We start from the raw sequence: 13,112 nt of genomic DNA on the forward strand, positions 1-13,112 counted from the left end.
GATGACAATCAAATTCAGGGTAAAATGACCCTGATTGCTTCCTGTATTAGTCTGTTTTCATACTGCTGACAAAGACATACTCAAGACTGGGAAGAAAAAGGGGTTTAATTGGACGTAGAGTTCCACATGGCTGTGGAGGCCTCAGCATCATGGCGGGAAGCGAAAGGCTCTTTTTACATGGCAGCAGCAAGAGAAAATGAGGAAGAAGCAAAAGTGGAAACCCCTGATAAAGCAATCAGATCTCATGAGACTTATTCACTATCACGAGAATAGCACGGGAAAGGCTGGCCCCCATGATTTAATGACCTCCCCTGGGTCCCTCCCACAACACATGGGAATTCTGGGAGATAGAATTTAAGTTGAGATTTGGGTGGGGGCACAGCTAAACCGTATCACTTCCCTAATGTACTGAGAGAAAATTGTCACCATGCACCCAGCATGTTCAGATGAGGCTCTGTTTTCAGTGGAAGTTGTCTGTGCTGAGCAGATGTCTAGATGGTCGATGGCCCTTTCCTGCCTGAGCCTGTCGTGTGGGCTGTGTCTTCCATCTGGCACTGTTGTTGATGCCGTCTCCCTTTAACTCAAGAAGCTGATTTCTCTCTCCTTTTGTTCTCAACCCCATTTTCCATGAACATTTGGTTCACTGGTTTCTACTTAGATGTTTATCTTTTTGAAGTAGAATGGTGTCTTAGTCTATGTTGCTGTAACTGTACACCGCACACCGGGTAATTTATAAATAATAGAGATTTATTCCTTACAGTTGTGGAGGGCTGGGAAGTCCAGGATCCAGGCACTGGCAGGTTTGGGTGTCTGGTGAGGGCTGTTCTCTGCTTCCAAGATGGTGCCTTGTTGCTGCATCCTCTGGAAAGGACACATTCTGTGCCCTCCGTGGAAGGGATGGAAGGACAAAGGGGGCCTCAGCTAGCCCCCTCTTTTTTGAGACAGGGTTTTTTACTCTGTCACCCAATCTAGAGTGCAGTGGCACGATCACATCTCGGTGCAATGTCAACCTCCCAGGCTCAAGCGATCCTTCCACCCCAGTCTCCTAAGTAGCTGGAACCAGGCAGGCACACACCACCATGCCTGGCTTGGATTTTTTAATTTTTTTTTTTTTTTTTCTAGAGACAAGGTCTCACTGTGTTGCCCAGGCTCGAACTCCTGGGCTCAAGCAATCCTTCCACCTCAGCCTCCAAAAGTATTAGGATTACAGGTATGAGCCACTGCACCGCACCCCTCTATTCCTTTTATAAGGTGCAAATCCATTCATGAGGGCAGAGTCCTTATGACATAATCACTTTCCCAGATTCTCCACCTCACAGGACCACCATAATGGGGGCTAAGTTTAAACATGAATTTTGGAGGGACAAATTCAAACTGTAGCAAGTGGTGATCCTTTTCTCTATCCCTCTTGTTATCAGCTCTTTCTCTTTGGAATACATCGTGCCCACACCCATTACCACGTTCAGGCCATGAGACCACCCACTAGGTCTCACTGGCACTTGAGGGATGATGCTACCTCATATACATTTTTAAAAGGTGGTTTCATCGCCCATGCTCTGCATACAGTGACCTTTGACACCACAAAAATCACTTGTACTCACTTTTTTGTTCTCTTCTGAGATTTTGCAGGCACCTTCTCTGGTCACATCACATGCGTCATCCTCAGCACCCTGGGTCCTTTTGGTTACTCTGGGCATTTTTTCCTCTGATTGTTTTTCCGGCCGACTTTTGAGTGACACTCTGTGGCCAGCTATTCATGTCTCATTTCCTCCATTTTCCTGTAAGCCATGACCTTTGACTGGGGCGTGAGATGAAAACAGCAGCTCACGTTCCAGAGTCCTTCAGGCTGTTACCTGGGGCTGCCCTCCGGTTTCCCAGGGGAACTGAGAGGAGAGCGCCAGGCCATACTTTCCTGAGTGTTGCCCGGCTTCTCGGACCTGTGCTTACTATACTTTCTTGAGTGCCACCTGGCTTCTCGGACCTGTGCTTGCTACATCGTTCTCATTTCCAGCCCCCCAGTATTCCTGGACAGTGCATTTCATGTTTTGTTTTGTTTTGTTTTGTTTGTCACCCAGGCTGGAGTGCAGTGGCGCTATCTCGGCTCACTGCAAGCTCTGCCTCCCGGGTTCATGCCATTTTCCTGCCTCAGCCTCCCGAGTAGCTGGGACTACAGGCGCCTGCCACTGCGCCCGGCTAATTTTTTGTATTTTTAGTAGAGACAGGGTTTCACCGTGTTAGCCAGGATGGTCTTGATCTCCTGACCTCGTGATCTGCCCGCCTCGGCCTCCCAAAGTGCTGGGATTACAGGCGTGAGCCACTGCACCTGGCCATTTCATGTTGTTTTAAAACGTGGGCACCCAGGCTGTGAATCTGAAGCTGGGCCCCTAGCCCAGGCACTTTGCTTGGTGCTGCACAGGTAACTGTGACACGTCCCTCACCGCGTCTGTTTCTGTGGTTGTCCATTCAGAGGACTCTGAGGATGTGAGGAAACGTTTGTTCTGCGCCAAAGAGCCGGTCAGCTCCTGGAGGCCTTTTACTGGTCACATTTTTGTTAAAATCACTTATTTCGTGCTGCATGGGATTTGACATCACCCGTGCTTGTGCGGAGAACAAGGTTGTGCTCAGCAGATGTGGATGGATGGATGGGCGCACGGGTGATGTAATCGGGGAGGAGTGGCCCAGGGTATGGTGTGGGCACTTGTTCCAAAGGTAACTTCGTGGCGTCACAGGGCAAGTTCTGGCTCTGGAAGGACAAAGACAGCAGCTTTGTGATGCCAAAGGGACCTTGACGTCAAAGCTTGAGTACCGAGTGACAGTGCTTCAGATTTCAAAGGGAATGTCTAAGCCCTGGGGTATTTTCTGGGAACTGTACTTTTTATTTCATTTTACTTATTTTACATTTTAATTTCAAAAATGTATTTGGGAGTTTAAAAATAAACACAGAACAAACAAAACCCCCAAACTAAGTTCCCTAGAGTTGGGTCCACACAGTGGACCTGACAGTGCCCACGGGACGGGACAGGATGACCTCTGCTTGGACACCTGTGCGGCGCTGGCTGGGCTTGCTCCCTGTGGACCTTCTGGCCCCAGCTCAGGGGATCCAGTGCACCTGGAGGCCATTGTGTGTCATGGAGGGGCCAAGGCCCTACTCTGGGGGCTTCTTGCAGTTTGCTTGGGAAGACACAGCCTTTCAAGCCTTTGGCACAAATGCATGTCGGATTGAGCTGTCAGCTGGGCTGGCCCAGGAGGAACACGCAGGTGATTCTGCTTGGCTGCTTGGCCTCCCAGAGAGTCAGCATATATGAAAACGGCTTTTCCCAGAACCAGGAGGATGGGGACGCATGACAGGAGGAAGGAAGCCCGGATGGAGTGTGATGAAGGTGCCGCCTGCCTCCTGCAGGGCACACAGCAGGCTTGGTGCGCAGGGTCTCGTTTGAAAGCTGGACCAAAGTGTGCTCTCTCATTAGCTCACATTTTAGAACTAAAATGCATGTTTTAGATTAGCTACATTTATTGAATAAAGCATTGTTTTCTAGTGTTAATTTTTTTGTTTTTGTTTTTGAGATGGAGTTTTGCTCTTTTGCCCAGGCTGGAATGCAATGCAATCTCGGCTCATTGCAACTGCTGCCTCCTGGGTTCAAGCGATTCTCCTGCCTCAGGAGTACCTGGGATTACAGACATGCAACACCATGTCTCTATAGTAGAGATGAGGTTTCACCATGTTGGTCAGGCTGGTCTTGAACTCCTGACCTCAGGTGATCCGTCTGCCTCGGCCTCCCAAAGTGCTGGGATCGTAGGCATGAGCCACCATGCCCAGCCTAGTGTTAATGTTTCTTTTCTTTTTTCTTTTTTGGAGATGGGGTCTTGCTCTGTTGCCCAGGCTAGAGTGCAGTGGTGCAATCTCAGCTCACTGCAACCTCCACCCTCCGTGTTCAAGCAGTTCTCCCTGCCTCATCTTCCCAAGTAGCTGGGATTACAGGCACACACCACCATGCCTGGCTAATTTTTGTATTTTTAGTAGAGTTGGGGTTTCGCCATGTTTCCCAGGCTGGTCTCAAACTCCTGACCTCAGGTGATCCACCCACCTCAGCCTTCCAAAGTGCTGGGATTACAGTTGTGAGCCACCGCATCCGACCCTAGTGTTAATTTTTAATGAGAGTGAGTTGATTATTTTCTGTTGCTCTAACAGAATCTTAAGCTAGAATCCCCCTCCTCCACGGGAGTCTGAGGTTATTTTTTTAAGAGTTACGGTTCCTTGAGAGTCAAAACAACCACCCAACCTTTCAGGCCTGTTACTTCAAGGAAATTTTGTGTTTTTATCTGATGGTAGCAATTCTTTTTTTTTTCTCTTCTTGACTGTGTCTTAGAGTATGTTTGTTCAACTAAGACATGTAGTAAACGTTTTTAATCTGAATATTATATCAACACTCCCCCCAAATGCTCAAGTCACAACTTTGATCATTCTATAAATGATATAATACTGTTATGATATTTAAATGCTGTAGCAATAATCCTAATAGTTATATGATGTTTTGGATTTGTAGTAGCAACTCTTGTTTACTGAACCTTTGCTGTTTGCTGGCCATTGTGCTTAGCTTTTAATATGCATCATCTCATTAAAATGCTACGATAGGCTGGGTGTGGTGGCTCACGCCTGTAATCCCAGCACTTTGGGAGGCCGAGGCTGGCAGATCACCTGAGGTCAGGAGTTCGAGACCAGCCTGACCAACATAGTGAAACCTTGTCTCTGCGAAAAATACAAAATTAGCCATACGTGGTGGCACATGCCTGTAATCCCAGCTACTCGGGAAGCTGAAGCAGGAGAATCGCTTGAACCCAGGAGAGGGCCAGGTGCAGTGGCTCATGCCTGTAATCCCAGCACTTTGGGAGGCTGATGCAGGTGGATCACGAAGTCAGGAGTTCGAGACCAGCCTGGCCAATATGGTGAAACCCCATCTCGACTAAAAATACAAAAATTAGCTGAGAGTGGTGGCACGCTGCTGTAGTCCCAGCTGCTCGGGAGGCTGAGGCAGGAGAATCACTTGAACCTAGGAGGCAGAGGTTGCAGTGAGCTGAGATCCTGCCACTGCAGCCCAGGCTGGGCAACAGAGCAAGACTGTCTCAAAAAAAAAAATAAAATAAAAACGAGGCTAAAAGGCTATAATAATTATGTTAAGTAGGTAAGTAGGTTACTAGCATCCCCATTTCATGGAGGAAATGAGGTTTCATGAGATTAAGTCATTTGCCCAACTAGTAACGGGAAGAGCTGGAATTTGAACCTGAATCACTGTGATCTCCACTTCCCCATTACCATCTATTGTTAGTGGTTGGTTTTTGTTTGGCAGCTTTATTGAGGTATAGTTGACACACAGTGAAACCTGGGAAACCGTTCCCACAAATAAGATCATAAGCATCCCCTCACCAGCCATCATCCCTAAACATCTTCTTGTGCCCCTTCCTCCTGTCCTTTCCCATCCCTGGAAAGTCACTGATCTGTTTTCACAACACATTTATTTGCATTTTTTTTTAGAATTTTGTGTAACTGGTATTATACAATATATACTCCAGTATGTTTGAATTGTTTCATGTAGCATAATTATTTTGAGCTTGATCAATGATGAGTGTGTCCATAGTGATATTCTAGTATAAATGTAACAGAAATTGCTTATTCATTCATCTGTTGATGGACATTTGAAGTGCTTCCAGTTTGGGGCTGTTACAAAGAAAGCAGCAGTGAACATCTGTGTATAAATCTTTGTGTGGACATACGCTTCATTTCTCTTGGATAAATGCTAGAAATGGAATGGTTGGGCCCATGCAGTTAAGAAAGTCACAAACTGTTTTGCAGAGTGGTTGTGTTATTTTATGTTATACCAGTAGCGTATGAGGGTTTCAGTTACTTCGTATCCCATCAGTGCTGGGTATGGTTAGTCTTTTCAATTTTGGCTGTTGTCATAGGTGTATAATGGTATTTAATGGTTTTACATTGTGGTTTTAATTTATGTACTTTTATTTTTTTTTTTTTTTGAGATGGGATCTTGCTCTGTCACCTAGGCTGGAGTGTAGTGATATGATCATAGCTCACTGACCCTGACCTCTGCCTCCTGCGTAGCTGTGACTACAGGCACACGCCACCATGCTGGCTAGTTTTTTTATTTTTCATTTTTGTAGAGACAAGGTCTTGCTGTGTTGATCAGGCTAGTCTCAAACTCCTGGCCTCAAACTATCCTCCTACCTTGGCCTCCCAAAGTGTTGGGATTACAGGCGTGAGCCACAGCATCTGGCCTAATTCACACACTTAGAAAATGTTGGTCACTGTCTTCTGGCTTGCATTTTTCTGACAAGAAATCTGATGTCCACCTTATCTTTGTCCTTATCTTCATTTTCTGTAATAATGTTCTTTGTTCTTCCCTCTCCCCACCCCCTTTGAAGATTTTTCTCTTAGGGTGCTGCTTCTACTTTTCCTCATCTCTTGTGCTTGGGGTCCATTGAGCTTCTTGGATTTGTGAGTTGATAGTTTTCATCAAATTGGAAACATTTTGGCCATTATCTCTTCAAATATTTTTTTGTCCTTCTGGTCCCCTGACCTCCCAAATTCAGGGACCCCAAATTAGGCCACTGGTCCCCTACCTTTTTGGCATTGGGGACTGGTTTCACGGAAGATAGTTTTTCCATGGACCAGGGTTGATTGGGGATGATTTTGGGAAGACCCAAGTGCATTACATTTATCATTAGATTCTCATAAGGAGTATGCAGCCTAGATCCCTCCCCTGCACAGTTCACAGCAGGTTCGTGCTTCTATGAGAATCTAATGCCCTGAACAATCTGACAGGTGGAGCTCAGGCAGTAATGCCTGCTGGCCCATTGCTCACCTCCTGCTGTATGGCCCGGTTGCTGACAGGCCATGTGGCCAGTACTGGTCTCTGGCCTGGGGGCTGGGGACCCCTGTATTAGGCCACTTAAAGTTGTCCAAAGCTCCTGATGCTCTGTTCATTGTTTTCAGGTTTTTTTTTTTTTTTTAGTTTTATTTTAGATAGCTTCTATTGCTGTGCCTTCACATTTACCAATCTCTGTAGTGTCTCATCTATTGATCATCTTCCAAGTCTTTATTTAACACAAAAATCTTTCATCTAGCTGCTTGATTTCCTTATCTGCTAATTTTGTCATCTGTGATTTCTGGGCCAGTTTTGATTGGTTGGTTTTTTCCTCATATGGTTTGTATTTTCCTGCTTTTTGGTGTGTCTGGTACTTTCGGTTCAATGCCAGACATTATTGATTGCTAGGTTTGATATCTTATAAATATCCCTGAGCTTTGTTCTGGGATGATGTTAATTTCCTTGGAAATGGTTTGATCTTTTCTGGCCTTGCTTTTCAACATTGCTAGGTGGGGCCAAAGCAGCATGAAGTCTGACGCTAATTTTTTCCTACCACTGAGGCAAAAGCATTTAGCATATGCTACCCAGTGTCCTTTGATGGTGAGTTTCTTCTCTATCTTGTGGGAACAGGTACCATGACTGGCTCTGTGGGTGCCAGGCACTGGCTTTTTGGGAGCTTCGTTCTTTCTCTGTACAGCTCTCTCCAGCACTCTGTCCTGTGGATTCAGGACAGCCCTCTCTCCCTGGTCTCCCAGCCATGGCCCTGCCTGGGTTCCCCTCCATGATGTGGGGCCACCAGGGGCAGCCCTTATTGTTTGCCATCAGTCAGAGGTTACTACCCTTCATGACTTCCTCAGGTCCAGTGTCTTAAATCATCCTTGTGCATGCATGCGTGTGTGTGTGTGTGTAACAGGTAAATCTAGCATCTGTGACTCTATCTGTACTGAAGTAGATTTTTTAAATTGCTCAGATGACTTGAATTCAATGCATCAGAATGATGAGGCTCACTGGCCCTGTGAGCACAGTGTTCTGGGGTCTGGTTATGGACCTGGCTCGTGCTTAGGTTGGCGGTGGCTGGCCTCTGCCCTGCTGTCAGCAGCAGTGTCCTGTCCTCGGCTCCAGCGGTGCACACTTGGCACACCTGGGACTGCCTGGTCAGCATCAGAACGGACTCCTTCAACTGCAACTCACTCTTCTGCTTTCACATTCATACTTAAAGGTTTTACTTTGACTTTGTTATAACATTCTAGTCACACTTTTACATCTTTTAAAACTTTCTTTTGATGGAAAGTATGACTATTTCTAATAAAGAGATTGACAAGGTTGATTTTTGACATGAGATTTAAGATCCAAATGCTCTTATGATTATAAAATAATTAGTCAGATTTATCATCCATATAATACCATTTGAAATTATTTTTTGTTCTTGATAATTAAGATTTTTTATGTCTGTGTCCTTTGATAAAAAAGTAAACTGTACTATTTTTTTTTTTTTTATTTTTTTGGAGACGGAGTCTCGCTCTGTCACCCAGGCTGGAGTGCAGTGGCCGGATCTCGGCTCACTGCAAGCTCCACCTCCCAGGTTTACGCCATTCTCCTGCCTCAGCCTCCCAAGTAGCTGGGACTACAGGCGCCCGCCACCACACCCGGCTAATTTTTTGTATTTTTTAGTAGAGACGGGGTTTCACTGTGTTAGCCAGGATGGTCTCGATCTCCTGACCTTGTGATCCGCCCGCCTCGGCCTCCCAAAGTGCTGGGATTACAGGCTTGAGCCACCGCGCCCGGCCAAAAAGTAAACTGTACTAAATGTAAAAATTTAACCTGCATGGTGTCAGGCACCTGTAATCCCAGCTACTCAGGAGGCTGAGGCAGGAGAAGTGCTTGAACCTGGGAGGCGGAGGTTGCAGTGAGCCAAGATTGTGCCTTTTCACTCCAGCCTGGGCGACAGAGCGAGACTCCATCCCCCCCCAAAAAAAAAAAGTATATATGTGTGTGTGTGTGTGTGTGTGTATAGTCTCATATCTAGAGATAACTATTAGTAATCTTACGTATTTTCTCTTAGATGCACGTATATTTTTTTCAAATCATTTTCCTCACTTTCTATTTTAGTGGAAGACTTATAACCCTGCCTTCTCCCAGTTGGAAATCTGGTTCCGGTTTTTCTTTGTGGTGCTCACCTTCATCGTCACTGTGAGTACCATTCGCCTGACGGACCACTGCAGATCCCAGCCAGGAAGAAGCTGGTTGATGCAATTATGATCTTCGGTGCAAGCCACATGGAGATTGATCTGAACTCAGATGCTCCATCCAGTGGGCTGTGCTGATATTGCTACTCTGTCTGCCAAGATGCTGTCATGAGAGAAAGAATGATGTGGTATCCTGTATTCAGGATTTCTGTAGAGTGCAGGAGTCATTACACATCACCGAGTTTTAAGTAAATGTTCATCATGTGCGGTGAGAAGTGCCATTTCACCTGTATGGAAGGAAGTCTGCCATAATTATTTGAGTGAGCTTCTCTGAGTGCAGATGCAGCATGCTCTTGGGTTTTTATATTTTGTATTTTTATAGTTGTACCAGTCCTTTGTGTTTTTGGGCATTTTCCGCAATAAGGCCAAAGGGAAGTGTTTTGGAAATGCAGGCGTTGGGCTCATTTGGGATCTGAGGTTTCTGTCCATGAGCCCACAGTAGCTTTGGGGGAAATGCTTACCCTGAGAAACCCAAGGGAGCCCCCCAGAGCCCCAGTCTGTGAAGATGAGAATTAGTAAATTGGAGGAAGGGAAAGGGTGCTTCATGTAGTGATCTGTGGCCGCCTGAAGCGTGGCGTTCTGCCCTCATCAGCTGCTTGTCCTGGTGCAGGATGGTGGGGAGGTGACATTTAGGAAATGTGTCCACCCAGGAACACTTGGTATTTCTCAGAGTAACTGTGCATGGAAAGACACAGGCGTGTGCACCTGTGAGCAGATGCTCTGCTGGAGCGAAAGGCGTGAGTGCTAGAGCCACAGGGAGCTGGAGGGAAGGGCGTGAGTGCTAGAGCTACAGGGAGCTGGAGCGAAGGGCTTGAGTGCTGGAGCCACAGGAAGCTGGAGGGAAGGGCGTGGGTGCTGGAGCCACAGGGAGCTGGAGGTTGTGGTCAGGCCCAGCCCAGGGCCTCCACGATGCCAGGGCTCCCCCAGTGAGGTTCCTAAATGAAAGCGGAAAGCTGGTATTTGTGTCTGGACAGTCAAACTCTTGCTTCTTCTCAAAGGCTCTCTGATGCCCTGAGATTCTGCTGCCACACTCTAGAGCCCAAAGAACTATTTATTACTCAGGGCCCTAAGTATGTTCTTAAAAAGAGGGAGGATGGTCGCTAGGCAAGGAAATCCACATTGCCTAGAAAACTACTGGCTTATATCAGATTATAAGAAAACAAATCAACAACAAAACCCTGGCCTAAAAATTATAAGTTTATATATAATGTTTTAAAGCAGTTTAAAGAAACTTCTTCCATGGGCCTAACACACTTTCTTCAGGGAGGTGTTTGAAAAGAAACACATCCTCTGACCATTGTTACGAGACTCCTACATTCTCTTGGCTTTTTGTGGGTGAGCCCTGGCACCATCTTGGAAGCTCCTGCCATCTGTAGCATTTGCACTGCTGGGAACTTGAGGCTCCTGTCACACCCATGGATGTGGCCTGTGTCCTGGGTGGGTCCTTCTGAGTGCGGGCTCTCTGGAGCAGGCCCAATGGAAGTGGGCCTTGTTTTCCTCACCGGTGGAGGTGAGGGGGCGGGTGCTCTTCCCTTTTGCAGGGATTACGTTCCTCCTCCTCTCTGCTCCTATGAGGACAGCTCGGAACCTGTCTTAGCTGTTGCTTCTCTGCAGAAAGTAACAACCTTGTCTTGGTTGTCACTGATGGCCTCTGGGACAGAGTAGGCAATTCAGCCAGGGTGTAAGGCAGTGGATCTTAATGGGGCACCTAGACCATTGATTAAAGAAGACAACCTGGTATGCAGGCAAGGTGTGAGCAAAGGCTGCGGGCAAGGTGTGAACAAGGGCTGTAAGCAAGGTGTAAGCAAAGGCTGCAAGGAAAGTGTGTGTGAGCAAAGGCTGTGAGCAAAGGCAGTAACTGGAGGCCTGATTTGGTTTGCAGTGCCTGTTTGCGCATTCCCTCCGGAAATTTTCCATGAGAGACTGGGGCATCGAGCAGAAGTGGATGTCTGTTCTCCTGCCTCTGCTGCTACTTTACAATGGTGGGTAGTTCCATTTTTACTTAGGAACTTTCCCCTTTAAAATGTAAAGCTGGAGGCCAGCTGCAGGGTTGTGCCTGTCATCCCAGCACTTTGAGAGGCTGGGGCAGGAGGATTGCTTGAAGCCAGGAGTTTTAACACCAGCCTGGGTAACATAGCAAGACTCTACAAAAAATAAAATTAGCTGGGCATGGTGGTGTGTGCCTGCGGTCCCAACTACGTGGGAGGCTGAGGTGGGAGGATTGCTTGAGCCCAGGAGTCTGAGGCTGCAGTGAGTCATGATGGCACCACTGCACTCCAGCCTGGATAACAGCAAGACCCTATCTCTTAAAACAAAACAAAAAAGAGGTAAAGCGGGAAGGCATCTTGGAGATGGCCTAGGCCCAGAAGAGTCCATAGGGAGCCCCAGAAGGAACATGTAGCCGTGTGCTCCCTGGCGCCCCAGGAGCCATGTTACACCGAGCTGGGGCAGATGCCTGGCTCTCTAACAAATAGGCGGCTGTTTGGTAGTTAAAACTTGGATGTGCTACAGACACAGCAGTCCTGGAACTTGGCTGAAGGTGGCCAGACGTGGCTGGCTGTTACTCTTTTCCTGCTCCAAAAGTGTTTGCTTCCTGAGCTGCCGCAGTCGGAACTCCCAGGCTCTGGGAGGAGCTGATGGCAGCAGCATGCGGCACTCTGTCACAATCAGTGCAGCAATCTGTTCAGTGGCTTTTAGGTGTTTTGGAAGACAAAATAGCCATTGGTTCACTACCCTTCCTTTGGCTCTGACCAGGGAGAAAAGCTGGTAGTGAGCTCCGACTCCGCAGAGGGATGGGGTGCTCTCTGCTAGGTGCTGACCCCGCAGAGGGTTGGGGTGCTCTCTGCTGGGTGCTGCGGGCCTTGTTTTCCTCATGCATTTCTGCCCTTTGTGTTACAGATCCGTTCTTCCCCCTCTCCTTCCTGGTCAACAGCTGGCTCCCGGGGATGCTGGACGACCTTTTTCAGTCCATGTTCCTGTGCGCCCTGCTGCTCTTCTGGCTGTGCGTGTACCACGGGATTCGCGTCCAGGTGAGCCGCAGCCCTCCGCACTGCTGGGGGAGGTTCCAGACTGTGTCCTGCCTTCCGAACTCTGAGGACAGACCAGAAAGGAATTTATCTATGAAAGCCTGCCTGCAGGCCCATACTCAGTAGAAAAATCACGTTATGTACAATTACCAATTTGATTTTCTTTATTTCTTACTTTGTATTTTTTTCTTTTTAGGGAGAAAGAAAGTGTTTAACTTTCTATTTGCCTAAATTCTTCATTGTTGGACTATTGTGGTTGGCTTCTGTTACGCTAGGAATATGGCAAACGTGAGTAATTCTATTATGTGTGAAACATCAGTCATGAAAAGCATTTGACAAAAGTGGAAAGGCCAGGCTGGGTGTGGTGGCTCACGCCTGTAATCTCAGCACTTTGAGAGGCTGAGGTGGGCAAATCACTTGAGCTCAGAAGTTCAAGACCAGCCTGGGCTACGTGGTGAAACCCTGTCTCTACCAAAAATACAAAAATTAGCTGGTCGTGGTGGTGCACGCCTGTAGTCACAGCTTCCTGGGAGACTGAGGTGGGAGGAATCGCTTGAGCCTGGGAGGCAGAGGTTGCAATGAGCTGAGATCGCGCCACTGCACTCCAGCCTGGGCAACAGAGTGAGACCTTGTCTCGAAAAAAAGAAAGGATGGAAGGGCCTAGAATCAAAATGTGTTTTGGGAACTCATCCAGAAAAGAATCAGCTTTCAGTGTATCTAACTTGGTGACACAGTAGACCCCCCTTATCTTTGGGGGATTTGTTCCCAGACCCCCAGTAACTACCTGCGGTCTTGGATAGTACCGATCCTTATATATATAGCTGTTTATACCCTATGTATACCTACACTATGTTTTTCTTTTTTTTTTTTAGACGAGTAGGAGGGTGACTTTAGTCACAGGCTGCTCAAAAACACAGGCTGCAGAGAACAGGATTTGGATTGGCAAACTCGTTGTACCCTCATGT

At 47.2% G+C, this 13,112-nt stretch overlaps 1 protein-coding gene across 3 annotated transcripts in view; it reads left to right on the plus strand.

The window, feature by feature from the left end:
* The window catches only part of TMEM181 (transmembrane protein 181), a 101,078-nt gene that overhangs the window by 63,349 nt on the left and 24,617 nt on the right, over positions 1-13,112 (plus strand). For all 3 annotated transcript variants that reach the window (XM_023206055.3, XM_031935567.1, XM_031935568.1), the window contains exons 7-10: positions 8,985-9,065; positions 11,004-11,103; positions 12,020-12,150; positions 12,344-12,435. In XM_023206055.3, coding sequence (XP_023061823.3) covers positions 8,985-9,065; positions 11,004-11,103; positions 12,020-12,150; positions 12,344-12,435 — 404 coding nt within the window. The remainder of the gene's footprint in view (positions 1-8,984; positions 9,066-11,003; positions 11,104-12,019; positions 12,151-12,343; positions 12,436-13,112) is intronic.

The sequence above is a fragment of the Piliocolobus tephrosceles genome, chromosome 5, assembly GCF_002776525.5.
Source record: "Piliocolobus tephrosceles isolate RC106 chromosome 5, ASM277652v3, whole genome shotgun sequence".
NCBI classification, from domain to species: domain Eukaryota; kingdom Metazoa; phylum Chordata; class Mammalia; order Primates; family Cercopithecidae; genus Piliocolobus; species Piliocolobus tephrosceles.